This window comes from Mercenaria mercenaria, chromosome 2 (assembly GCF_021730395.1).
Source record: "Mercenaria mercenaria strain notata chromosome 2, MADL_Memer_1, whole genome shotgun sequence".
In the NCBI taxonomy this organism is placed as follows: Eukaryota; Metazoa; Mollusca; class Bivalvia; order Venerida; family Veneridae; genus Mercenaria; species Mercenaria mercenaria.
Window position 1 is genome coordinate 65,757,441 of NC_069362.1, and position 27,087 is coordinate 65,784,527.

At 37.2% G+C, this 27,087-nt stretch overlaps 1 protein-coding gene across 3 annotated transcripts; it reads right to left on the bottom strand.

Moving 5' to 3' along the window:
- LOC128555192 (forkhead box protein K2-like) lies at window positions 1-26,754 on the bottom strand. 3 transcript variants are annotated; one of them, XM_053536800.1, is made up of 10 exons: window positions 26,333-26,754; window positions 22,605-22,808; window positions 20,585-20,918; window positions 19,233-19,426; window positions 17,687-17,931; window positions 17,071-17,283; window positions 13,911-13,934; window positions 5,836-6,209; window positions 4,700-4,897; window positions 1-931 (listed from the first exon to the last, which is right to left on the bottom strand). In XM_053536800.1, exons 1-10 carry the CDS (start codon window positions 26,686-26,688, stop codon window positions 797-799), a joined length of 2,277 nt encoding a protein of 758 aa, XP_053392775.1. In that variant the 5' UTR covers window positions 26,689-26,754; the 3' UTR covers window positions 1-796. The 3 variants fall into 3 exon arrangements, with proteins under 3 accessions (XP_053392775.1, XP_053392773.1, XP_053392774.1); XM_053536798.1 differs by having other exon boundaries at window positions 4,667-4,897; XM_053536799.1 differs by lacking the exon at window positions 13,911-13,934 and having other exon boundaries at window positions 4,667-4,897.
- Between the last annotated feature and the right edge of the window lie 333 nt (window positions 26,755-27,087).

Sequence of the window (27,087 nt, forward strand, 5' to 3'; positions counted from 1 at the left end):
TCAAGTTTCTTGCTGTAAATTTTGTGTGTATGTGCTTGTGTGTGTCTGTCTAATACATTGTGTAAATTTAACTCACCAGGCTAACCTACTTTTATAAGAAATAACAAATGAAACATTCAAACAATAAATTAATTAATCATTTACAAACATAGGAAAACAGCAAAAAAAAATAGAGAAAACAGTCTGGAAAAAAAAAGAGAAGAAAATCCTGTAGTATAAAAACATGAAATGGACCTTATAATCTATAATTAAACAAATGATTGAAAAGAAATAGCACATTTTATCTGAACAAACAGCTGCCAAACTATAACAAAGAACAAACGGAGATCCCTAACACTTTACCAGTAGTTTCATACACTTTACCAGTAGTTTCATACACCGAGTTGGGATCAAACACTGTATCAAAGAAAATTAATTTTAACAGGTTCCTTCAAGTTCCATGACATAACATTGCAATTATCTCCATCTCACAGTATTATACAGCTATCACAATTTCTTTCAACAGTTACTTCACAGAAGTTACACAGGATAATACTTCAGCCAACAATATGGTCTTGTAATTTATTTAAATGTCCATTAATACAGAGACCTCCTCCTTTTGTAGTCTTTATTCTGGCAGCATTTTCTGTGTGTTACTAGCACTTTTTTTAAACAAAGTGCAAATACACAACCCATCCTTGCCCTAAAACACTGAATAAAAGCCCAGCCAAGTATGGCCTGTAAAACCTCAGCCACATGAATCACGTATGGTCTGTTAACACATGCCACTTTTTTTTGCTTTATAAATCCCTCTATTCTACTCTCCAACTCCTGATGGTTCCAATTTTACTTGTTTATCGCAAGGTTCGTCTTTGATATTTTCTATTTTAATATGATCTTCTAAAGCTCGTTTTGTTGCTATGGATACCGGGGCATTTGTAAGGGCAGTCACCTGTAAAGAGTAACAAAGCAGATTTTTTAAAATATAATATTTCATCATATTCTGTTCTGTACAATAAAATATCTAAGATTTGTTTTTATTTAGTGAGAACCCAGTTAGAAGTTATATCTTGAAAGTAATGAGCTTTCAACAATGTGTTTAATAAGCACATGTCAGTTTGCAATCCATCTAATTTTTCTGCACACTTACTTTGCAATGCTTGGACGAACACCACCCCTTCCTCTTCCCCCAACACTCTTGTTTCCTTTTAATTTAAAAGTGTTGTATGACGGATTGTATAACCTATAAATAACTTTATTCAAGGAACTTAACTGGATGAAATTTGATGACAGAATTAAATATAACAAGAGCTGTCCGTAAGACAGCCAAGCTCGACTATTCGAAATATTGTCCCAGAAGCAGGAAAATATTACCCAAAATGTTAAATATCAAAAGAGTTTTAAGTTCGAAAAGGGACATAATTTGACCAAAATGCATATCAGAGTTACGGGACTTGATGCTATCAACTAGTTTTATAACCCTGAAGGCACATGTGAAGTTTCAATTCAATATCTGCATTAGTTTCTGAGATAGTAACTTGCATGTAAAACTTTAACCAAATGTAAAACTTTAACCAGAATCTTTTAAGTCCAAAAGGGGGCATAATTTGCCAAATATACATGTATCCATTATGGGACTTGACCCAGTGAGGTTGGTAATTGATCTAGAAAATGAAAAGGTAAGTTTCAAATCCATATGCCTTTAAGTAATAGCTGTATGTACTTGCACGCAAAACTTTAACCAGGATTTTCTTAGTCCAAAGGGGGCACAATTTGGCTAAAATGCAGGTCAGAGTTATGTTATGGGACTTGATGCTATCAACTAGTTTTATAACCCCGAAGACACATGTTAAGTTTCAATTCAATATCTGCATTAGTTTTGGAGATAGTAACTTGCATGTTAAACTTTAACCAGAATTTTCTAAGTCCAAAAAGGGGCATAATTTGCCAAACATACATGTCAGATTTATGGGACTTGACCCAGTGAGGTTGGTAATTGATCTAGAAAAGGTCAAACTAAGTTTCAAATCTATATGCCTTTTGGTAATAGCTGTATGTACTTGCACGCAAAACTTTAACCAGGATTTTCTAAGTCCAAAAGGGGGCATAATTTGACTAAAATGCAGGTCAGAGTTATGGGACTTGATGCTATCAACTAGTTTTATAACCCCGAAGACACATGTTAAGTTTCAATTCAATATCTGCATTAGTTTTGGAGAGAGTAACTTGCATGAACAACTTTAACCAGGATTTTCTAAGTCCAAAAGGGGGCATAATTTGCCAAAAATACATGTCAGAGTTATGGGACTTGACCCAGTGAGGTAGGTAATTGATCTACAAAAAGAAAAAATAAGTTTCAAATCAAAATGCCTTTTAGTAATAGCTGTATGTACTTGCACGCAAAACTTTAACCAGAATTTCTAAGTCCAAAAGGGGGCATAATTTGGCCAAAATGAAGGTCAGCGTTATGGGACTTGGTGCTTTAAACTAGTTTTATAACCCCGAAGACACATATTAAGTTTCAATTCAATATCTGCATTAGTTTTGGAGATAGTAACTTGCATGTAAAACTTCAACCAGAATTTTCTGAGTCCAAAAGGGGGCATAATTTGCTCAAAATACATGTTAGAGTTATGGAGCTTGACCCAGTGAGTATGGTAATTGACCCAGAAAAAGAAAAAATAAGTTTCAAAGCTATATGCCTTTAAATAATAGCTGTGTACTTGCATGCAAAAACCTAACCAAGGTGTGACGCCGACGCCAACGCCAGGGTGAGTAGAATAGCTAGACTATTCTTCAAATAGTCGAGCTAAAAAGGCAATATTTATGTATAAATCTATAAATGATGAAACAACACCTATGAAACAACACCTGACTATTTGAAAGAAAAATTTCAAAATAAAAATCAAATTCATAATCACAAGCTACGCTCGAAGAGTAATAATGAACTTAAAGTGCCAAAACCTAAAGTAGAATTGTTTCGTAAATCTTTTGCCTATTCTGGTCCAAAATTATGGAATGAAATACCGCCTACCATCCGTAAATCAGAAACGCTAAAACAATTTCAAAGTTCATATATAACTAATGGTGACAAATGCCCCAACAGCACCCTGACCTTTGACCTGGTGACCCCAAAGTCAGTAGGGGTGGTGTACTCAATAAGTACTATCAGCATGTGAAGTTTGAAGGTCCTTGGTGAAGTGGTTCACATGTAAAGTGCCTTCATGCAAAAAGTTAACATTTGCCCCTGTGACCTTGACCTTTGACCTGGTGACCCCAAAATTCAGTAGGGATGGTGTACTCATAAAGTACTATCAGCATGTAAAGTTTGAAGGTCCTGGGTGAAGTGGTTCGCATGTAAAATGCCTTCATGCAAAAAGTTAACGTTGGCCCCTGTGACCTTGACCTTTGACCTGGTGACCCCAAAGTCAGTAGAGGTGGTGTACTCAATAAGTATTATCAGCATGTGAAGTTTGAAGGTCCTGGGTGCAGTGGTTCGCGAGTAAAGTGCCTTCATGCAAAAAGTTAACATTGGCCCCTGTGACCTTGACCCCAAAGTCATTAGGGGTGGTGTACTCAATAAGTACTATCAGCATGTGAAGTTTGAAGGTCCTGGGTGCAGTGGTTCGCAAGTAAAGTGCCTTCATGCAAAAAGTTAACGTTGGCCCCTGTGACCTTGACCTTTGACCTGGTGACCCCAGTCAGTAGGGGTGGTGTACTCAATAAGTACTATCAGCATGTGAAGTTTGAAGGTCCTGGGTGCAGTGGTTCGCGAGTAAAGTGCCTTCATGCAGAAAGTTAACGTTGGCCCCTGTGACCTTGACCTTTGACCTGGTGACCCCAAAGTCAGTAGGGGTACTCAATAAGTACTATCTGCATGTGAAGTTTGAAGGTCCTGGGTGCAGTGGTTCACAAGTAAAAGGCCTTCATGCAGAAAGTTAACGTTGACCCGTGACCTTGACCTTTGACCTGGTGACCCCAAAGTCAGTACGGGTGGTATACTCAATAAGTACTATCAGCATGTGAAGTTTGAAGGTTCTGGGTGCAGTGGTTCGCGAGTAAAGTGCCTTCATGCAAAAAGTTAACGTTGTGACGAACGAACGGACATTTGAGAACAAATATGCCTCCCTCGGGGGCATAAAAAGGCATTTTTCATTAAACAATTAAAGTAACCATCGCTATCTCAAACAGTAATTCCAAGTCAAATAAATATGCTTTTTTTTTTTTACTTTTGTTGTTGGTTTGGGATTATAACTGCACCTCATTTCATATCTTTTTTCTTTGACTTGCTTGTTTAAATCCTGTATTGTACATTATGTATTAATGATATTCTATGCTTGATAATGTTTGTTTTATGTTGTGTATATTCTGTAAATATTATGTTGAGGCCCACACGGTAAATGGGGAAACCCAATGTGTAGCCTCTGGAAATAAAGTCGTTACTTACTTACTTACTTACTTGACCGACTATATATCCCTCTGAACTTTATGGTGATGGAAAAATACTGGTAAAGTAAGAAATACAAGGGTACTTTTTTTTTTAATTATGTTCAGTGCAAATGAGTATAGACCTAATGTAATACTTGTAACTGCCCTGAACTATGCATTTTGCAACTAAATAGGTGGACATTCTACTGCCAATCTGCATTAGTAAGCGGGATTACAATGACACATGAGAACCCTTTACCAAAACAGGTTGTTGAGTTGCTAAATTGCTCACTATCTGTTGTTGTTGTTGTTGCTGCTGTTGTTGCTGCTGTTGTTGCTGCTGTTGCTGCTGCAGATGTTGCTGTAACTGGTGCAGACTAACAGATTGTGTGTTAGGCGAGGACTGAGATAAGGCCTGTTGTACCAGATGTACTCCAGACTGGGATATTAGAGTGAGAGGCTGCTGACCGGCCACTGGTGACTGTGCAACCTGTAAAACAATAACTGCACTTTAATTTATGGATCATTGCTGACAACCTTTTTATTCCTTTTATCTTCCATCACATCTTACAAAATATACTTGAAAAGAGGCAGTGCAAAATTGCTGACTGTACACGGCTTTATATTTCTCAAAAAAACAGAATTTGACAACTATATTGAGAGTCCAAGTATCACTATGGTTCAACCAACTACTTCAAAAGGAACTCTAAGGTTTGTCAAAAACTAGTTGTTCCTAATCTGAATTATATCAGGAGACATTATGTGGTATATGAACACACAAAACCCTCACAGGGGTTTCATCAAAGGCCGGCAGATAAGGGTTTTCCCTTTGCTACAGTGGTCTGAAGTCATAACTGTGTTCCCTGTAGGAAGTAAAGTTCTAAATGGAAGGACCCTATGACCCTGTTTTACTTTGCAACTTCCACCTGTTACTTCAATAAGTGATGAAACCCCTGAAGTCCCTCCCCTCATGATGCTTTATCAGAGATTTTTGTTGTGACCTTGACCACTGATATCGGTTTCCACATCCTCTACAACAAGAGACAGTCACAATGTCTTAAGTTCTCTAGCTATTATAGATTCGAAACCATTTTTGTCTCAAGGTAACTGTGATATTGACCTTTTGACCTGTTATTTACTGGAAATATTTTAAATACCCTTCACCTACTGACACCAAAGGCAAAAGAGCATGTTCTGACCACAGGTAATCATGCAGTTTTTTTTTTCATTCCTTCCAGTTATTATTGACTGGAAAACTGCTTTTCAGTCTAAAGGTCTTCAACACTGCAAAGTTCTTTGAATATTATGCTTCAATTTTTCGAGCATTTTGGTTGTGTTGTTACAATTTGTGCTAAATAAATAGCAAGAGGATTCCAACTCATAGCTAAATCATTAATTTTTGTTGAGATACAAATTAATGCTGTGTACCTGACTATAAACTGAGACTCCAGCAGGTGCTGATACAGCTGTATTCTGTGCAGCAAGAGCTGACATGAGCTGATGTGCAGCTTGTTGACCGGCCTGTGCAGCAGCTGCTAGTTGCTGGGGTGTAGCTTGTTGACCAGCCTGTACCGCAGCTGCTATTTGCTGGGAAGTAGCCTGCTGACTTGCCTGAGCTGCAGCAGCCAGTTGCTGCTGAGTAGCTCCACCTGGCAGACCTCCAGTCGATAGCTGTGTAGGCTGACCCCCTCCTCCTCCACCCGGACCTTGCAGCTGACCCGACAGATTGGCCACAAGAGTTACAGGCCGAACCATCTGACCAGAGGATATTGGGACTACTGCTTGTAACTTTTCCGCAAGAGCTGAAAATAACAGAAACAAAGCTCATTTATGATAACCAGTAAAATAACTGTTTGTCGGTTACATAACATGTCACTTACACACCATCAATCTATATATCAACTAGAGTAAAATCAATTCATTTCCTTCTTTTAGTTATTCCAGTGTGTATGTGACAAAAATTATTACCAAATTCAGCAGAGATATTAGCATGCAGTAACTACAATGCAACCATTAAACAAACACTTCACATCTCAAAATGTTAAAAAAAAGATTTACAGAACTTTTCACTTAAAGCAGCTTAGATTTTCTGTAACAGGAAAATAAGAAGAATGATGTAAATGTTTTATGGCACATGACACCCCCGCCCGCAGAAAATGCTTAAAAGAACAATAAATATTTTAGTCTGAACCAGAGGCATAATTGACAAAGCAGACACAAGATTCTAGACAAAATGCCATGTTTACAAAGTACTATTTGAATTATAGAGAAGTGGAGTACATGATGCACATATGAAATTACAATATTTCAAAGTCAAAAAGAGCAATAACTCCTGAAACAAATCACTCACATGAAGAAGACCATGCCCTGATAAAGTTTGGTGAACATTGATTAAGCAGTTCAAAATTTTTTTTTTACAGGCTTAGCCACTTATGTATTTTTACCAGTTGCTGCCTGAACAAATGTGAGATAGGTCCATACAAGAATGCTTCAGGCCAAATTGTCTTGATCCATCAAGCCATTATTCAAAGCTTTAAATATCTTAATCTCAGGTGGCCCCTAATCGGAACCAAGCTCACCTGAACGAACATGAGAAGACCTTAAAAAGATGCTACAGACCAAGATTGGTAAAGATCTATCAACTGGTTCATGAGAAGACGTATTTAAAAAAATAAATTTACCCTTAAAGCTGTAACAGCCCCTTAAATAGACAAATGAAAAAATTAAGAGAGGACTACAGAAAGATTTGGTGTAGATCCATCAATTGGTTCATTAGAAGAAGTTTTATGGTTCTTGCTATTTTTGGCCCTGGTGTCCTCTAAATGGGCCAAGTCAAGGACTACACAATGATGCTACAGAACAAGTTTGGTAAAGATACATAAGAAAGTTGTTGAAAGCTTTTCTTTTTTATCTTTGATAATCCAAAAAATAGCTGAACAGATTTATTTGAATAAATCTGATCATACAATGGTGCTAAAACAAGTTTGGTGAAGATCCCTCAAGTGGTTCAGGAGCAGAAGTTGTTTAAAGTTTTTTCTATTTTTAGCTCTGGTGGCCCCTAAAAGGGGCGTCGAAGCACCACCACTTGAGAGAGGACCTTACAAGGATGCTACATTTGGTGAGGATCCATCCATTGGTCATGAGAAGTCATTAATTTAAAAGGCTTTTTGCTCTGACTTAGAGGTCAAGTGGAATTATTTGAAAGAACCTGAGAGAGGGTCATGCCAGAAATATGTTTGGTGTAATTCCCAGAAGATGTTTAAGTTAAAATGTTGATGCAGGACAACATAATCCAACAAAACTAATAAGGTCAACCTGCACTAAGTTTAGGTGAGCTAAAAAAAAGCAGCAACAATTCTGGAAAAACAAGTGAATGAAGTATTGCCATGCAATACAAAGTCCCCTACTGGAAGGCACCTAATTTTCTCTACTGCAGTATAACATAATGAACTGATATCTGTCAATGATGTATAAACAATATTGTACTACATATACAATATGTTATAACAACACACTTAGATTAAAATGTGCATATATAAAAACCCACAGTTGTTTTCATATTGAATTTTTTTGGCTGATTATAAAAATGTTATCATGTAAGATATTTATAGTAACAACAAAGGGAAATTAATCCTAAAAAAAAAAAAAAAAAAAAAAATAATAATCTATATAATGTAAGTCCACAAGAAACTCTTTACCAGGTAGAGATAGGTCAAAACACACCTAAAAATTGGATGTAACATGCATGCTGTACCACAGAAAAGTGGTCTCGATTTTTCTCTACCGCCAGTAATAAAAAAGTTACAATAAAATCTATTTATAGTAACAACAAAGGGACGTAATTCTAAAAACAAGGGTGCCTCATGGCGGTGAACATTTGGTCCAAGTTACATCAAAATCCCTCCATGCATGAAGAGGAAATGTTCCTTACAAAGTCATTCTTGAATTTGACCTTTGACCTCTAAATATGACCTTGACCTTAGACCTAGGGACCTGGTTCTTGCGCATGACATGTTGTCTCATCCAGGGGAATATTTGTGCCAAATGATATCTAAATCCTGCTTTGCATGACAAAGTTATAGACCGGACAGGAAAAAAATCCTCTTGACCTTTGATCTCAAAGTGTGACCTTGACCTTTAAGCTAGGGTACTGGGTGTTGCGCATGACACGTCGTCTCACCATGGGAAACATTTATGCCAAGTAATATTGTAATCCCTTGATGGATGACAGAGTTCTGGATCGGACAGGGAAAACACCTTATTGACCTTTGACCTCCAATTGTGACCTTGACCTTTGAGCTAAGGGTTTGGGCTTTGTGCATGACATGTTATCTCATCATGGGGAACATTTGTGCCAAGTAATATTAAAATCCCTTCATGGATGGCAGAGTTATGGACGGGACAGGAAAAAAACTCAGTTGACCTTTGACCCCCAATTGTGACCTTGACCTCTGAGCTAGGGGTCCGGGATTTGCGCATGACACGTCATCTCATCATGGGGAACACTTGTGCTAAGTGCTATTAAAATCCCTTAATGAATGTCAGAGTTATGGACCAGACACGAAACAGACCCTGTTCATGCTATGTTAACATTTGACTGCTAAGTGTGACCTTGACCTTTGAGCCAGGGGTCTGAAAGTTGTGCATGACACATCGTCTTATTATGAGGTACATTTGTGCCAAGTTATATTAAAATCCCTTCATAGATGGGAGAGTTATGGACCGGACAGGAAAAAAGCCTTGTTGACATTTGACCTCCAATTGTGACCTTGACCTTTGAGCTAGGGGTCCAGGTTTTGCGCACAACATGTCGTCTCCTCATGGGGAACATTTGTGCCAAGTAATATTAAAATCTCTTCATGGATGGGAGAGTTATGGACCGGACAGGAAAAAAGCCCTGTTGACCTTTGACCTCCAATTGTGACCTTGACCTTTGAGCTAGGGGTCCGGGATTTGCGCATGACACATCATCTCATCATGAGGAACATCTGTGCCAAGTAATATTAAAATCTCTTCATGGATGGGAGAGTTATGGACCGGACAGGAAAAAAGCCCTGTTGACCTTTGACCTCCAATTGTGACCTTGACCTTTGAGGTAGGGGTCCGGGTTTTGCGCATGACATGTTGTCTCATCATGGGGAACATTTGTGCCAAGTAATATTAAAATCCCTTCATGGATGACAGAGTTATGGACCGGAAACGAAATGACGGAAAAGTGCATTCCTATAGTCCCCGAAACTGGTTTTCAACCAGTAGGGGACTAATAACTGGACAACAAGAGTGCCAGAATGTCACAATATACGCCCATCACAGCAAATTTCTTTACACTAGCACCTGTATTTGCAAATGGAATTTTAATTTTCTAGTTGTTTACGGTTTTTTTTTTTTTTTTAGAAATTATTGTAATTCTTTTATTTTTAGTCCACAAAAAAAATCCTTACCAGGTAGAGATACCTTAAAATACACCCAAAATTTGAAAGTAACATCAATGTTGTACCACAGAAAAGTGGTCTTGGTTTTTCCCTACGGTCAATTATAAAAAAGTTACAATGTAAGTTATTTATAGTAACAGCTAAGGGAAGTTAATCTTTAAAGAGAAAAAAAAAAAAAAAAAAAAAAAAAAAAATTACAAGTCCACACAAAAATCCTTACCAGGTAGAGATAGCTCAAAATACACCTCAGAATTGGATGTAATATGCATGTTGTACTACAGAAAAGTTGTCTCGATTTTTCGCTACCACTTGTAATGAGAAAGTTACAATATAAGCTATTTATAGTAACAGCAAAGGGAAGTAATTCAAAAGAAGGTACCAGTGCATGACACTCCGTCTCATGATGGTGTAAAATTGTGCCAAGTTACATCAAAATCCCTCCATGCATGAAGTAGAAATGCTCCGGACAAAGTCATTCTTGTATCTGACCTTTGGCCTCTAAGAGTGACCGTGACCTTAGACCTAGGGACCTGGTTCTTGCGCATGACACTCTGTCTCATGCTAGTGAACAATTGTGCCAAGTTGTATCAAAATCCCTCAATGCATGAAGAAGAAATGCTCTGGACAAAGTTTTCATTCTTGTATCCTTGACCTCAAAGTGTGACCTTGACCTTACCCCTAGGGACCTGGTTCTTGCGCATGACACTCCGTCTCATGATGGTGAACAAATGTGCCAAGCTACATCAAAGTCCTTTCATGCATGAAGAAGATATGCTCCGGACAAAGTTTTCATTCTTGTATCCTTTGACCTCTAAGTGTGACCTTGACCTTAGACCTAGGGACCTGGTTCTTGGGCATGACACTCCCTCTCATTATGGTGAACAACTGTGCCAAGCTACATCAAAATCCTTCCATGCATGAAGAAGATATGCTCCGGACAAAGTCATTCTTGTATCCTTTGGCCTCTAACTGTGACCTTGACCTTAGACCTAGGGACCTGGTTTTTGCGCAGGACACTCCATCTCATGATGATGAACAATTGTGCCAACTTTCATCAAAATCCCTCCATGCACGAAGAAAAAAAGTCATTCTTGAATGTGACTTTTGACCTCTAAGTGTGACCTTGACCTTAGACCTAGGGACCTGGTTCTTGCGCATGACACTCAGTCTCATGATGGTGAACAACTGTGCCAAGTTTCATCAAAATCCCTCCATGCATGTAGAAGATATGCTCCGGACAAGGTCTGTGGACGCCGCCAGGGGCGTTCCCATAATACGTCCCGTTTTTCAAACGGGCGTATAAAAAGCTGCCAATAATTTGTGCATTTCTACTTCATGCTGATCACATATATCAAGTTTCATTTCAACTTGATGGAAACTGTAGGAGGTCAGTACACAACTTATGACAAGTTTAAAAGACAGACTGATGGACAGTTCAAATAGTACATGCTTCCCAAGTCTTTGGAACAGGGAATATAAAATCTGTGCAGAGTGCTATATAACATGCTACAGTATTTTAATCTATATTACATCCAATTAAAGCAACACTTTGTAAATGGGAAAAGGTCTTAGAATTCCTATCAGACTTAGCAATAATTACTGACAGCTTTTAAATATGCATAGCAAATCTATAAAGAGAAGAATAAATATTTAAAAGATTGGGATGAGTTTGATACACAATACAGATAAGGTACAAGTAGATTTTATATAAAGTTTTTTTGTTGTCAATTACATGAAATGACATTATTTGTCGATTTTAATGACATTTTGTTAACACTGAAAACAAGAAAATATGATTATTACATATCAAAAGCACAAAAAAAATTCATCTACTGAGCACATACCTCGTTTTAGAAGTGAAGCTTCCGAAGAAAGTAGTTGTTGAGAAAAGCCAGTGTGACCTTGACCTTTGAGTTAGGGATCTGGGTACTGTGCAAGACATATTGTCTCATTATTGGAAACATTTGTGTCAAGTAATATTAAATTCCTTCAGTGAATAACATTTATGGACAGGACAGGACAGGAACTATTGACTTTTGACCTCTGTAACCTTGAACTTTAGGATAGGGGTCTGGGTGTTGAACATGACATGTCATCTCATTATAGGATACTACGTGTCATGTAATACAGAAATCCATTCAAGGATGACAGTTATTGACCGGACAGAAAAAAACAACACTACTGACGTTTGACCTCTAAGTGTGGCCTTGACCTTTAATGTAGTGGTCTGTGTGTTGCGCATGACATGTCTCATAATGGGATACATTTATGCCAAGTAATATTAAAACTGCTTCAATGATGACAGTGTTATGGACCAAACAGGAAAAGAACACTTTTCCTTTTGACGTCTAAGTGACCTTGACCTTTGAGCTAGGGGACTGGACATCGTCTCATAATGGGATACATTTATGCCAAGTAATATTAAAACTGCTTCAATGATGACAGTGTTATAAACCAAACAGGAAAAGAACACTTTTCCTTTTGACGTCTAAGTGACCTTGACCTTTGAGCTAGGGGACTGGACATCGTCTCATAATGGGATACATTTATGCCAAGTAATATTAAAACTGCCTCAATGATGACAGTGTTATGGACCAAACAGGAAAAGAACACTTTTCCTTTTGACGTCTAAGTGACCTTGACCTTTGAGCTAGGGGACTGGACATCGTCTCATAATGGGATACATTTATGCCAAGTAATATTAAAACTGCCTCAATGATGACAGTGTTATGGACCAAACAGGAAAAGAACACTTTTCCTTTTGACGTCTAAGTGACCTTGACCTTTGAGCTAGGGGACTGGACATCGTCTCATAATGAGATACAAAAACAAAAAAGCTTAAAAAAATAAATAAAACAAATGAAAATTGGTGCCCACTTTGACAAAAAACAGCAATGATCAGCTCTGCATTTTTCAATACAATTGCTTTGTTTCTTTATGTAAGTAATATGTGTAGTGTTTTGTCTTCTTTCAGTCATAATCAAAACATTTTTTTCTTGCTTGAAAGGCTGTTATATCATAAATTGGCAATTAAGCCTAATAAAAGAACTGCTTCTGAATTTGGAAACAAAGCTGTGCATTGTGGAGCAATTATACTCAACCGTTCACTGGATCAGAATTGAACTTTGCTTGACGAGACTTACGTCTAAAAATAATGGTCAGTATCAGTTAAAAGTTAATCCACTGCTTCATATCCTTTCATCGGCTTTGGCTGTCCCAAAATGCATAACCATTTGATCAAGCATGAGAGCGATCAAACCAAGTGGGCTACAGATCAAGTTTGGTAAAGATCCATCAAGTGATTCATCAGAAGAAGCTTTTTTTAACCTTTAGCCTGCTGGCAGCAACTTAAGTGATACTGCCTTCATGAACAGTGCAGACCAAGATCAGTCTGCACTATTTGCTATTCAGTTATTAAATTTTCAGTGAACACTCCTTTCAGTGATAAATGGTATTGCCCAAATTGAATGATGGACCAGTCCATTTTAGAAATTTAGCAAGCTAAAGGTTAAACTATTCCATTTTAGTTATGCAGCCAAGCAGAACCATTTAAATATATTTAAGAAAGGTCAATCCAAGGTTGCTACAGACCAACTTTAGCAAAGTTTTTAAGCAATTCATATGGAAAATCTGTTTAAAGGCCTTTTCAACTTCCAGCTCCGGTGGTCCCTTAAACTGGCCAAAAACGATACTACAGACCGAGGTTGGAGAAGATCCATACAGATGTTAAAGAGAAATGGTTTGAAGCTTTTTTCTATTTTTAGTTCTAACCATTTGTATAAAACTGAGAAAGGACCATACAAGAATTTGGTGAAGCTCTATCAAGTGGTTAAGGAGAACAAACCTGTTTAACATTTTTTCTACTTATAACACAGGTGATCCCTTATAACAGCCCAACAAAACCATCTGAACAAATAAAATATTTTTAAGTAAAAATGTTGACGCTGGACGACTGACAATTGATTCCGGACCATCTGCCTTTGCTAATGGCTCACCCTGAACAACAAATTAGGTGAACTAACAAAACCAACAAGTTTTAAATGGTAACATAAACAAGAGTTGATTGCTTACATGAAAACATGAAGTATCTTTTTCCTTTAAGAAGAAAGAAAGAGGACCATGATCACTATATAGCTCACCAAAATTCACAGCTCAGACACAGTTACCCAGTAAAAAGAGCACACTTCTGAAAGGGGTACTTGTCATATTTGCTGCCATAGGAATGACAGTTTTTAAACTGAAACTTTAATGAAACACTTGCATATTTTCAAACCTGCCTACAATCAATTAATTAGGTTTCATTGTACTTTGAACACTGACAAAGGATCTATCTTTTGTGACAGACAGACAGTTTGATGAACAGATGAATAAGCAAACCTTATCCTTTGCCTCATCATACATATTTAAACTGTTGGGAGTTATAGCCTTGTTTGTTTTATCTCATTAACATGAAAGTCCAGTTTCATCTTCTAGGAAATCAAGACTTCATCTAGGTAGAAACTGGGTATCTTTTACAGTGTAAGGACAACAATATAAACATAAATGTAGATTTCACTGGTATGAAATGTATGATATTTGGTAAGTGTTTGGGAAAGTCTGAAAAACACAAATTATAGGATAACTATACATGGAAGTACAAGACATAAAGGTTAAGAGAAATGTAATCACCTTGTGGGAATCTTGGACCCAGGCTGTACATGTATGGGTCCATTCCATATACTAACAACAAAACAAAGTTATGAAATTCACAAATCATGAACAGCTTCAAGCAGGAGCATATAATGTACATACAATTAACTTATCAAAGCTGTGTTGCAAAGTCTGAACAAATTTAAGACAGCAATTAAAACTAAGGTGAAAAAAATCTTCATGAAAAGAAAACAATATCATATGAAAACATGCAAGTAAATAGGTATAAATGAAAAGGTTCAAAATATTAGGTTATGATATAAAAAAATTAGCATATCTCTATGTGAATTTTAGGGCTGACATTAAATGAAAATTTTAATTGCTGTAAAGATAACAGACAATTAATATGCAAAGAATTGATAAAACAAGAAGACATATGTTAGTGACTACCACAAGCAAAATGTTTTGAATAAATAGTATCATGTAAGTAATAAAAAACAAGAATGCCCCCGGGCAGAATGTCGAGTCTGCCAGCTGTCAAGTGTGACCTTGACCTTAGACCTAGGGACCTGGTCCTTGCGCATGACACTCTGTCTCATAATGGTGAACATTCATGCTAAGTTACATCAAAATCCCACCATGCATGAAGAAGAAAGGCTCTGGACAAACTTCAATTTGACCTTTGACCTCCAACTGTGACCTTGACCTTGAGATAGGAACATGGGGTTTGCGCTTGACACTCCTTCTCATTGAGATAAACATTTGTGCCAAATATAAACAGGTTTGGTCCATGCATGTCAAAGTTATGGTCCGGACAAAATTGGATGGAAGCACAGACGGACAAACTCGCATACACCAACCTGCCAGAAGTGACTACTATATCGAGCTCACCGCAAGCGGGCTTGACAAAAACTCTTTCTTATACATCTCCAAGGTTTATCAACAATACCAAGTTAATTTGTTTTAATTGTTAATATGAATTTTATTGATAAACAAACAAGAGCTGTCACTATTAGAGACAAATGCCCCCGAAGCGTGCCCGCAAATGCTACAGTTGTCTGCGCAAAATATGCTAGAATAGTTTAGGTATGAATCATTTATTGACCTTGACCTGAGAGACCAGCGTCATAAGCGCAACACACCTTCTCAATATGGTTAACATTTGTGTCAAATTATTTTCAAATCCCTTGATAAATGGCAGAGTTATGGACCAGACAAGAAAAAGACCATGTTAACCTTTGACTTCTAAGTGTGACCTTGACCTTGGAGCTAGGTCTGCGTCTTGCGCGTACATGACATGTCATTTCATAATAGAGAAAATTTATGCCAATTAATTTTAAAATCCCTCCATCGATGGCCGAGTTATGGATCATACAAGAAACAGACCATGTTAACCTTTAATCTCTATGTGTGACCTTGACCTTAGAGCTAGGGGACTGGATCTTGTGCATGACACATTTCCTCATTATGGGAAATATTTATGCCAAGTAATTTAAAAATCCCTGGATGAATGGCAGTTATGAACACAACACCTGTTAACCTTCGACTTCTAAGTGTGACCTTGACCTTAGAGCTAGTGGTCTGGGTCTTGCACATGACACATCATCTCATTATGGTAAATATTTACGCCAAGCTATTTCAAAATCCCATCATGGATGGCAGAGTAATGGACTGGACACGAAACAGACCCTGTAAACCTTTGACCTCTAAGTGTGACATTGACCTTGGAGCTAGAGGTCTGGGTCTGGCGCATGACACATCGTCTCATTATGGTGAACATTTATGCCAAGTTATTTCAAAATCCCTTTATGGATGGCAGAGTTACAGCCCGGACAAGAAATTGAACGCACACACGGATGGTGCAATTTTAATATGCCCACCTATGGGGGCATAAAAATCTTTTGTCAATATAACACTGGTCAGTTTGACTATACAATAGTAGTAAACAATGGGGATTATGCACTGATAAATTGTACCAGTCCTAGTCTAAGTTACATCAAATGGTACGAGTCCTAGTCCATGTTACATCAAATGGTACGAGTCCTAGTCCATGTTACATCAAATGTTACCAGTCCTAATCCATGTTACATCAAATGTTAACTGTCCTAGTCCATGTTACATCAAATGGTACCAGTCCTAGTCCAGGTTACATCAGATGGTACGAGTCCTAGTCTATGTTACATCAAATGGTACCAGTCCTAGTCTATGTTACATCAAATGGTACCAGTCCTAGTCTATGTTACATCAGATGGTACCAGTCCTAGTCTATGTTACATCAGATGGTACCAGTCCTAGTCTATGTTACATCAGATGGTACCAGTCCTAGTCTATGTTACATCAAATTGTACCAGTCCTAGTCTATGTTACATCAAATGGTACCAGTCCTAGTCTATGTTACATCAAATGGTACCAGTCCTAGTCTATGTTACATCAGATGGTACCAGTCCTAGTCTATGTTACATCAAATGGTACCAGTCCTAGTCTATGTTACATCAAATTGTACCAGTCCTAGTCTATGTTACATCAAGTCATCAGTAGTACATTGCTACTAAAACAGCACACAGTAAGAGGAAAAAAATACACTCAATTTCAAACAGCTTACCTGGGTTTTGTGAGGATGGATCTTTTTTTACTTCAACATGTGTTGCACCATTAGCCAAAGCTGTAAGACCAGTGGGTCCATTTAACATGACCTGTGTACCATTTGTGACGATGACCTTGGGTTTACTAATGACAGATGGTAACTGATGAAGGGCGGCACCTACTTTCATGTTACTTGATGTAGTGATTGTGACTGGGTTAAAAGCACCAGAACCTGAAAGTACAATCGCTAATTTAAGTTGACTCAAAGTTTATGTTATACAAATGAAATTGGTACAACTGTGTACCAAGACAACATGCAGTAGCTTATTTGTATTAACTACTGGTGTAAACTTGCACAGCAAAGGTTTTGACTGAAGTGTAACAAATTGGACTATTAATTTTGACTTTAACCTGAAAATTTTGAGAGTCAATGATCCACGATACATGTCAGTATTCACAGCCATTTTTGCACCAATGAATATGGTCTTAGATGAAACATTCTGGTCTTTTTCAAATAATCTGTTCAGAAGCTGGACCAGAAACACATGTAGTACTACTAATTTCACCCTATAAATCTGAAACTTTCAAAATCAAAAACAGAGATGGAGAAAAACACAAGCAGCTGACAAACAAACCTTGCAACATATTGTTTGCAGGTGATGCTGTAGTGGACTGACTTAACCTTAATTCTTCTGCTGATGGAGGTAGCATCGGTTGTGATCTCTGACCTGCAGCAGATGACAATGCAATCTGCTGTTGCTGTTGCTGCTGGATGACCATTTGCTGGGACAGTTCATCCTCTGGGATTGGACTGCCTTCTCGAGATAAGCTATCTGGTGTATACATTCCACTCATGTGACTAGGAGAAGCTGGAGCAGATCTAAAATAATGACAAAACATTTCTTTAATTTCATTAATTTATAAATGAGACAGCCAACAACTACCATTAAATGAAACATTATTGCCTTGCCTGAAAACTAAAATTGTGACCTCTTGTGTTGATATGCTAATGCACTACATATTGAGCTAGCCTGAGGCACAAGAGAAGTTCAGAAACACTGCCTGATGACAGTAACAACATACTAAATTTTCAAACATAACATTTCAAACAGGATAAAGGAAAAACAGGTAACACAGCATCAAACTACATATTTTTTTACATAATATTAACTTCCTCTGCACGTAACACAGTAACTTAAATAACTGCCTTCACACATCAAATACTAACTTTCTACATATATCAAATACTAACTTTCTATATATATCAAATACTAACTTTCTACATCAAATACTAACTTTCTTCACACATCAAATACTAACATTCTATATATATCAAATACTAACTTTCTACATATATCAAATACTAACTTTCTACATATATCAAATACTAACTTTCTTCACACATCAAATACTAACTTTTTCTACACATATCAAACACTAACTTTCTTCACAAATCCAATATTAACTTTCTTCACATATCAATATTTACTCCAGTCAAGTCAAACAGTAACTCAATTCATACATCAAATAGTTACTTCCTTCACATATCAAAGAGTTACTTCAATGACCTCATATAAAATAGGAACTACTTCCACAAATCAACCAGTCACTCCATTTACACATCAGTTCAAAGAGTGGAAAGACGAGAATAATTTGTAATCAAATTAAATAAACAAGAGCAGTCAGTTGACAGCACGCTCGACTATTCTCAGTGCTTGATAGTATAATATAAGCTATGAGTAAAACTTTAACATTACAATAAGCATATTCTAAGTCGAAAAGATGCCATAATTCAGTCAAAATGCTTGAGTTGCTTCCTCCTTTTTACAGACTGGGGTCATGACAGTAAACAAGTATGCAAAATATTAAAGCAATATCTCAATGGACTTTGAAAATATTTGGGGTGGTACGCAAACTTTAACATTACAATAAGCATATTCTAAGTCGAAAAGGGGCCATAATTCAGTCAAAATGCTTGATAGAGTTGCCTCCTCCTTTTAACAGACTGGGGTCATGATGGTAAACAAGTATGCAAAATATCAAAGCAATATCTCAATGGACTTTGAAAATATTTGGGATGGTACCCAAACTTTAACATTTGTGTGACGCTAACGCCGACGCAGGGGCGAGTAGGATAGCTCCCCTATTTTTCCAATAGTCGAGCTAAAAATGGCTGCTCACCTGGAAGAGAGACCCCCAAATGGGGCCCTGAAACATGGCACTCCTCTCTGTCTCCGCCGCCGAAATGCCTGTGCAGTTAATTTGGCTTCTGAAGCAGGATCAATTCTCCAAAATGACCCCTTCCCCGGCTCTTCCTGTGATCTAGCTACTTTTACAAAATATCTATTCAATGACAAGTTGTGACGGATGGAGTTCTGCAAACAAATATATATAACACTATGTTCAATGACAAACCATCTGAACACTACAAAAAGTTTAAGACATTCAAATTTAAGCATACAATTGGGAATTTCCATATCCAGATATCATGAATTTGTGCTTGTTTGGCGAATAAAAAAGTTGGGACGAATTATCCTCATTTTTAATTTGTGATCTTTTTTGTTGTTCTTTCTCTGACAAAGCACAATTATCTCAGTGGTCTTTTTCTTCAGGGTCATTTATGAAAATTTACATTTGATATATGGCTCATCATGCATGTGTATTTAACAGCTGAAAGTACCGAAAGCTATTTTAAATGTATTTACTGCGTGTACTGGGTTTTGTGGTAATGTATAATTAAGAAATATTTATGACCGCACAAATACAAGTTGCAGGTTTTAGCATCGATTGTTTTTATTCCCTAGATTCGGTGAGTTATGTATTGTAGATCGTATAGGAAAGTTATTGTTTTCATTTTCTCAAGTAGAAAATTTAACTTTCAGAAGCATGCACAAAATCTGGCAAAATTGGAACCCAGAGCTTCATTGCTACTGTAGCATCCAGGGCTCAACAAATTCTTTGAAAAGAACTCGTCTTGCATGAGCTGCCCAGAATGTTCACTTGTCCTGTAACAATTTGTACACATCCTGCAGTTCACTACTTAAAACATGAATTATTTTTACCATCAGCCTCCTTTTTAAAATCCACTGAAATAGAACATACCGTAACCTTGTTCTAAATTATCGAGCATCTAGCTAATGCCAGCGTAACGCGATACCATAACTGAGCTGAATGGATTTTAGAGTTTCAAACAACAAATCAACTTCCATTTCAGATCTTTAAGCTACAAAGCTTCTGCATGGCATCTAAAAGAGGCCAAGCTCCCCCATTTTAGTCTGAGAGTTAAAATTAATCTATATATTCCTAACAAAAATATTGTGGCAGCCACCATTAAGTCCCTTTAATATGCACTTGTTCAGTTCAGCACTTCATAATTATCAAGAAGATAATTTAATACATGAAAAAAATTCATGCACATCAATTTTTTTTTAAACATTACCTTGAAAAAAAAAATGTGTCTTGGCCACAGATAAAAACATGATTGGGCCAATCACAGAGCTGACTGACAAATACAATATATGATATGTACTTACTTGCCAGCCTTTATCAGCATTTCTATAATATGGGTAATTCTTTGTAATATAAGCATAAATTCCACTTAATGTCAATTGTCTATCTACAGCTGAAGTTATTGCCTGAACTATTAACTGTGCATAAGAGTATGGCGGTTTTGATTCATCTCTAACACTGATTTCTGATGTAGCTGAGGGAGGAGTCTGAACTATGCTAGAGCTTTCCACTACTTTTTCTGCCTCCTGCCGATGGTGCTGGGCAGCTGCTGTCAGTGCTGCCATCTGTATGTCTGACATACCAATCAAACGATGTGCGGAACCGGCACGAGGACTTGTCGGGCAAGAATTTGCAGCACTGTAGAAAGAAAGTAACATATTCATTAGTCATACTCTCAACCATTTCATGGAAAATACAGAGCATCCAAATCTACCACTAAATCTAGAAAACTACTTGACCTTTAATAATGTATGGTACACTTCCCTACCAATCTGTATGGCATAGGTACTTCCCTACTTTTCTGTATGGCATCGGTACAACCTTACCCTTCTGTATGGCATAGGTACTTCCCTATCCTTCTGTATGGCATCGGTACTTCCCTACCTTTCTGTATGGCATAGGTACTTTCCTACCAATCTGTATGGCATACTTTCCTACTCTTCTGTGTATAACAATTTCCCTACCAATCAGTGTGGCACAGTTCCCTACTCATCAGTGTGGCGCACTTCCCTACCTTTGTGTGTCAAACTTCCCTACCCATCTGTATGGCATACTTCCCTAGGTACTCTTCTGTGTGGCATACTTCCCTACTCTTCTGTTTAGCACAACTTCCCTACCCATTAGTGTGGCACACTTCCTTACTCATCTGTAAGGCATACTTCCCTACTCATCTGTGTGGCATAAATCTATCAACAAGAGAAACACCTTGTGGTGGCAAACGCTCATCTAAATTTTTTGTCTCAGACTCTGTATAATAGAAATATTGTCCTACCCATGATTTTCTATGCCCAAATGCGGCCATAATTCTTGCAAAAAGCAGAGTTACGGTACTTGCTGTGCAGACTCAGCATTTAATGATGAATAACTGCTCCAAGTTTTAAAGCAATGGCTCTGACTTTTAGGGAGAAATGTTGACCTAAAGGCAAAACTCTTGCAAAAAAGCAGGATGGAGTTATGTTCCTTGCTGCACAGAGTCAGCTTTTAATGCTGAACAAGTTCTGCAAGTTTTAAAGCAGTAACTTTGACAGTTTAGGAGAAGTTTACCTAAACACAAAACTTAACAAAGAAATCTGATATTTTTTGTCAAAAAGGGGCCATAATTCTTCCAAATGCAGGATGGAGTTATGTTTCTTGCTTTAGAATGTCAGCTTTTGATGGTGAACAAGTGTTGCAAGTTTTGTAAGCAATAACTTTGACGGTTTAGGAGAAAAGAAATTTAACCATGAAATCTGACTTTCTAAGTCAAAATGGGGCCATAATTTTTGCAAAAAGCAGGATGGAGTTATATTTCTTGCTGTACTTGCTGTTCAAAGTCAGCTTTTGATGGTGAACAAGTGTTGCAAGTTTGAAAGCAATAGCTTAGATAGTTTAGAGAAAATTTGACCTAAAGTCCAAAACATAAAACTTAACCAAGAAATCTAATATTTTCTAAGTCCAAAAAGGGCCATAATTCTTGCAAAAAGCAGGATGAGTTATGTTTCTTGCTGTCCAGAGACAGCTATTGATAGTGAACAAGTGTTGCAAATTTTAAAGCAAAAGCTTTGATAGTTTGTGAGAAAAGCTGACCTAAACATAAAACTTAATCAGGCAACACCAATGCCAATCAAGTGTAAGATTACAATAACTCATCTTTTTTTCAGATGAGCTAAAAACCACTTAAACAAACAAGTCTTTTTCATACATTTTTTGTTGAAATTGCTCAAGTAGTTTCAGAAAAATGTTTGTGACACGTAACAGATAAACAGACAGTACCAAATCAACATATCCTAACCTCCCAAATACCGAGAGACACATTAAGTGACACTGTAGCAGAGGTAAGCTCACCTTATTGTTCCTGTTGGTGAAGGACATGGACTATTCTGTATGCTACTATTTGGTTCAGGGATGTTAATCTTCAATGGTGGCAGAACTTTTTTCTTTGGTGGACTTGCAGGTGGGGGTGGGGGATTACTTGGCTGAGTGACATCTTCTTCTACTAATGACTGGAAACTAATCTTGATGTTTGTGCTAGGAAAGCGCAATACACATCTGAAAATAAACAATATAACTTTATCACAAAGCTCTATCTAGATCTTAGTGGTGACAGCACATTGATAGTTTTTAAAAATGCGAATGGTACCAGTACCAGAAAAAATGTAAAAATTAGCATTGTTTTTCTCAAAATTTTGACTTCTTCCCCCTAAATTGTGATTTTTTTTAATACTTTGTGAAACAAAATGTTGTGATCGCTTATCATCCAGATGCTTGATTACAAAATATTTTGTCCTCAATAGTTTCAGTACACTTTCCATTCGCCTCCTGATATACTATTTTGTTCAATGGGATATAAATGATTCATACCTAAATGCACTATAAATAACGTTTCAAAGGGTCAATAATACATGGTGACAAACGTAAAAAATTTTGATCGATCAGACGTTTTTCCTCCAAAAAGTTCAGTCACAAACTTCTTTAAAGTTCTTCAATGCTTATTTTATTTTACTTTTTCTACTATTTTTAGAGATTTTGACACCATTGTGAAGGGCCAAGGGGACCAAATTTGATAATTGTGTACATACCAATTTTACTTCGTATCAAGACACTTTTAAGTCATAAATGCCAACACTGGCTTCTCTTGTATTCATAGCAGCTTTTGTAACAGGACTCAATCTTTAAGACTGCAATATTGCCCGTGGCAGGTGAAAGTAAGTCTGAGCTGGCAAAAAGTAGCCAACTGCCTGTAGGACAAGTAGAAATCTATCACATTAGGTCATTCTAGGAAATCATGGTTACTCCAACAGGGTTTTCCCTCGGGTTTTTTATTTGGGAGTCCATGGACTCCCATGGCTGCTAATTTAAGGGTCCCTAATAATTTTTGGGGGTCCACAAATTATTGATCTTGAAAATGGACATTATTACTAAAAAAAATTTATCCTAAAACCGAATGAACTTGTATCTTTTTAATTTAGATAGCAGCTGATTCAGTATTTCGGAATGGTATCTTTCAAAATGGCATGAGCTTCTCAATTCAGACTGATAACAAAATGTGTGACAGTCTTTTTGTTATGATCAAATAGCCAGTAATTACCGGCAATTAAGTGTCAACTCGTGTCAATTATGTTGTTCACAGTTTGATCTTAGTTAAAGATAATACTCGATCCTTAATTAGTATCATAATTTTTGTGATTTAGTAATATTTTTTCATCAAAATACTTTAAATTTATATGAAATTAATTTTGTTTAATAGAAAAATAAACCATTCGATCTTTTACGGAACGTAACGGCAATCTTAGATTTTAGCGGTGTCAGTTAGCGCGGAGAGTAGTTTCCCTTTACCAAAATGGCGAACATCGGTAACAAAACTTGTTTTGAAGTTGGAAAATCGTCTATACCTGTGTATAATGAGCACCCACGATTCGGGGATGGTCCCGGTGGTAAAAAACTGCGCATTTTACATGGGTACCTGCGCGAAGGAAGCTTCAGTGCAAAGGAGTTTCGTGACCGATTTTGCGGGTCCAGTGGACGCAGAGGCACTACAAAATGCGAGTCCAAAGCAGTCAAAGCGCGTCAGGGACGCAGAAAACCTGCGTCCGGGAAAACCCTGCTCCAAGTTGTTAAACTTTCCACTATTTTAAAAGAATACAATCTTTTTTATTAAACATATGTTATCATCCTAGTGCAGTTTTTGTTTTGGCATTATTTTCAAATTTCTGGGAATGCTGTGCATCAGATTTTGTCATTGTCCAACCCGCATCAATTTACTGTCAGTGTCGATTACTGAAAGTATTATTCCCCAGAATAGTACATCACTGGAATTATCTCACTCCTACTGTTGCCCACATCCCAACCCCTGAGCAGTTCAATGCAGCCATTTACTTCATTGATCATGTCTCACCCTAAATTGCCTGATAGCTGCTTGTATAACTTTTACTTTTAACCAAGCTATTTTTCCTTTTAACTATCATTTTGCATTTAAATCTATTTAATATTATTTGTAGTTTGATGTGCAACATATCAACTTTCCCATCAGAGCTTTGACATTATCAGAAGATAGATAAAGGTAAATTGTGTTTACAATTGCTATGTAAAACAATGAACATGTCAGAGCTATGTAGAGCTTTTGAGCGACCTTAATTTAAGAACAGTTAAAGCCAATTATACCTTACACCCAGCAATTTGCTGGTGCCTATTTACAGCTTGGTCGACTTGAGGCAATCATGATAAAGTGTCTTGCCCAAGGATATAATTATTCCGCAATTGGAGTAGCCAGGAATCGAACCCTGGCCTTTATCTCCACAAAACGTCTTAGCCCTTTAAACCAGTGTGTCCACTACAATGCATTGATAGGAAAGTTTAAACTGGGAATACATGATTTTCGAGTGACGTAACATGATAAAATTTTACTTCCTTGATGGACCTAAAGCCTGTCCTGATCCAACTTGAACCTGCCAAGTCCAAATAATTTGACGTCAGAACTGATCGAGATATTTTCGTGATAGGGCAGAATCCCTCTCTTTACGTCAAAACCTTACTAGTTAAGACCTTTTCTTTGGTGAAAACAGATTTAGGTAAAAACACAATTGGGCAATATACTAAACAATGAAATCATAAAACAAAATAAAACTGAATCATTTTATGGTTTAAACATAACAGTAAAACAAGTTAATAAAGTGTAAACAATATATATGTTTCATTTGGCTACCTCGCTGTATAAACATGTCTGCCATTATACTCGGTGCAGCTGACAGTGCGGCTGGTCGCTATCGATCACGTGACATGAAGCGGAACCATGTAAAATGTGTGTAAACTTCAGGGTGCATTGTTTAAAACAGTGACAAACTTGTGTTTTGCCATTTATTCACATAAACATCAACTGAATGGAAGGAAAAATAGATATTCTTTCCAGGTATCTTAAAATTTCACTAATATTTTTGTTTTTTTAATAGTTAAAATGCAATTCAAAAATCCCCACACAGAATTGTCTCGTAAGGTTCACCACAGAAAAGGTCCTTCTTATGTTGTATGTGTAGGAGACTGGAGAGATATTGACCTGTGCAAAAATTATCGCGAGTCACGTACAATTAGTTGGACTAGTACCTGTCCTACGCAGTCCTAAATGTCAAGCCCTGAGGTCTGGCAGTTCAGCCAAATGATATATGCTCTTGCAAATGGATTTCATTAACATCTCATGCAAAAATTTGCATTTTCACATTCACATTTTTCATTCTGCTTAAGTGATTGCATTAATGGTGCCAATATAATATGGTTATTACATGTGTGAAGTAACGTTGGTCCTTCGCCAGTCACTAGATTTTAATGTAAACAAATATTTTTCAATTTTTGTTTACAATGGCCGCCATCTTGGATCGACCACATGGTAACATAAACTTCCTTGACAAAATCAGAATGTAAACAATGTCAAGAAAAGTGGCAAATATTTAATAAATCGTATTTAAAATGATTTTGACCACCATACATATCAACTGCTATCTCTTTTGATCAAATCATGTGTGTTAACTGAAACATCTACCGCGGCGTGGGGTTTGTTTTTGTCTGCAAACTGGACCACTTACGATCTTGGAAGCTGCAGAGGCGGTGCTCCTTTCCGCTGGAATATGCCATCAATGAAAACTCCATTCTTTCCATTACATTTCATGAAAAAATTAGGATGCTCAAATGTTATTTCTAAATGAACTCTAGATATGAAACTTGAATGTCCCATGTTCACATCAACTTCGCCCTTGCTACTGTTGCGGCCAATTGTAACGCGTGTTTTGTGCATATCAAACTTGAAATCCCTTCCTTCCAATCGTGCTATTGAAGTTCCACGCGGTTCTGGAGCCCATTGAATCTTTGAGGGACTCGCTGGCGCTGACTTGAGCGACAGCAGAGCCCAGACATCGTTTTCTGAAGGTTGTTGTACAGACATCACGAGGTCGAAAAGCACTACCAAAATGGCAGCCTAAAAAGAAAACATTCACCTCGTACCTCGCTGTTTACATCAAGAGTTTACCCATAATGCACAGCCGAGTGTCTAAAGTCAATTTCAGTTTTTGAAGGAAAAAAATAAAATTGCAATAAATATTCGTTCCCTTCCAATGAAACGACAAGTAGAAAATATCACTAAACGTTTCCATTCAAATATGACAATTATAATACGGCTGGGGTAATATGACATGTCAAACCAACGCAGATGCATTTGTTTTCACAGTTAGAACTTTGAAATAGACTATAGTGCGACTTTGAAAATAATATTTACATTCTCTGGATGCGTAGAGAAAACACTCTAAGTTTGTAATGCACGTGTCAGCATGACCCGCCAACAAAT

Coding starts and splice junctions, on each gene's coding strand:
- LOC128555192 (XM_053536798.1), bottom strand. CDS start 26,688: ATGTCTGTACAACAACCTTCAGAAAACGATGTCTGGGCTCTGCTGTCG. Junction 17,932..19,232: donor TTTGGGGGTCTCTCTTCCAG/GTGAGCAGCCAT, acceptor TCATTATTTTAG/ATCTGCTCCAGCTTCTCCTA. Junction 17,284..17,686: donor TGCAAACAATATGTTGCAAG/GTTTGTTTGTCA, acceptor TTGTACTTTCAG/GTTCTGGTGCTTTTAACCCA.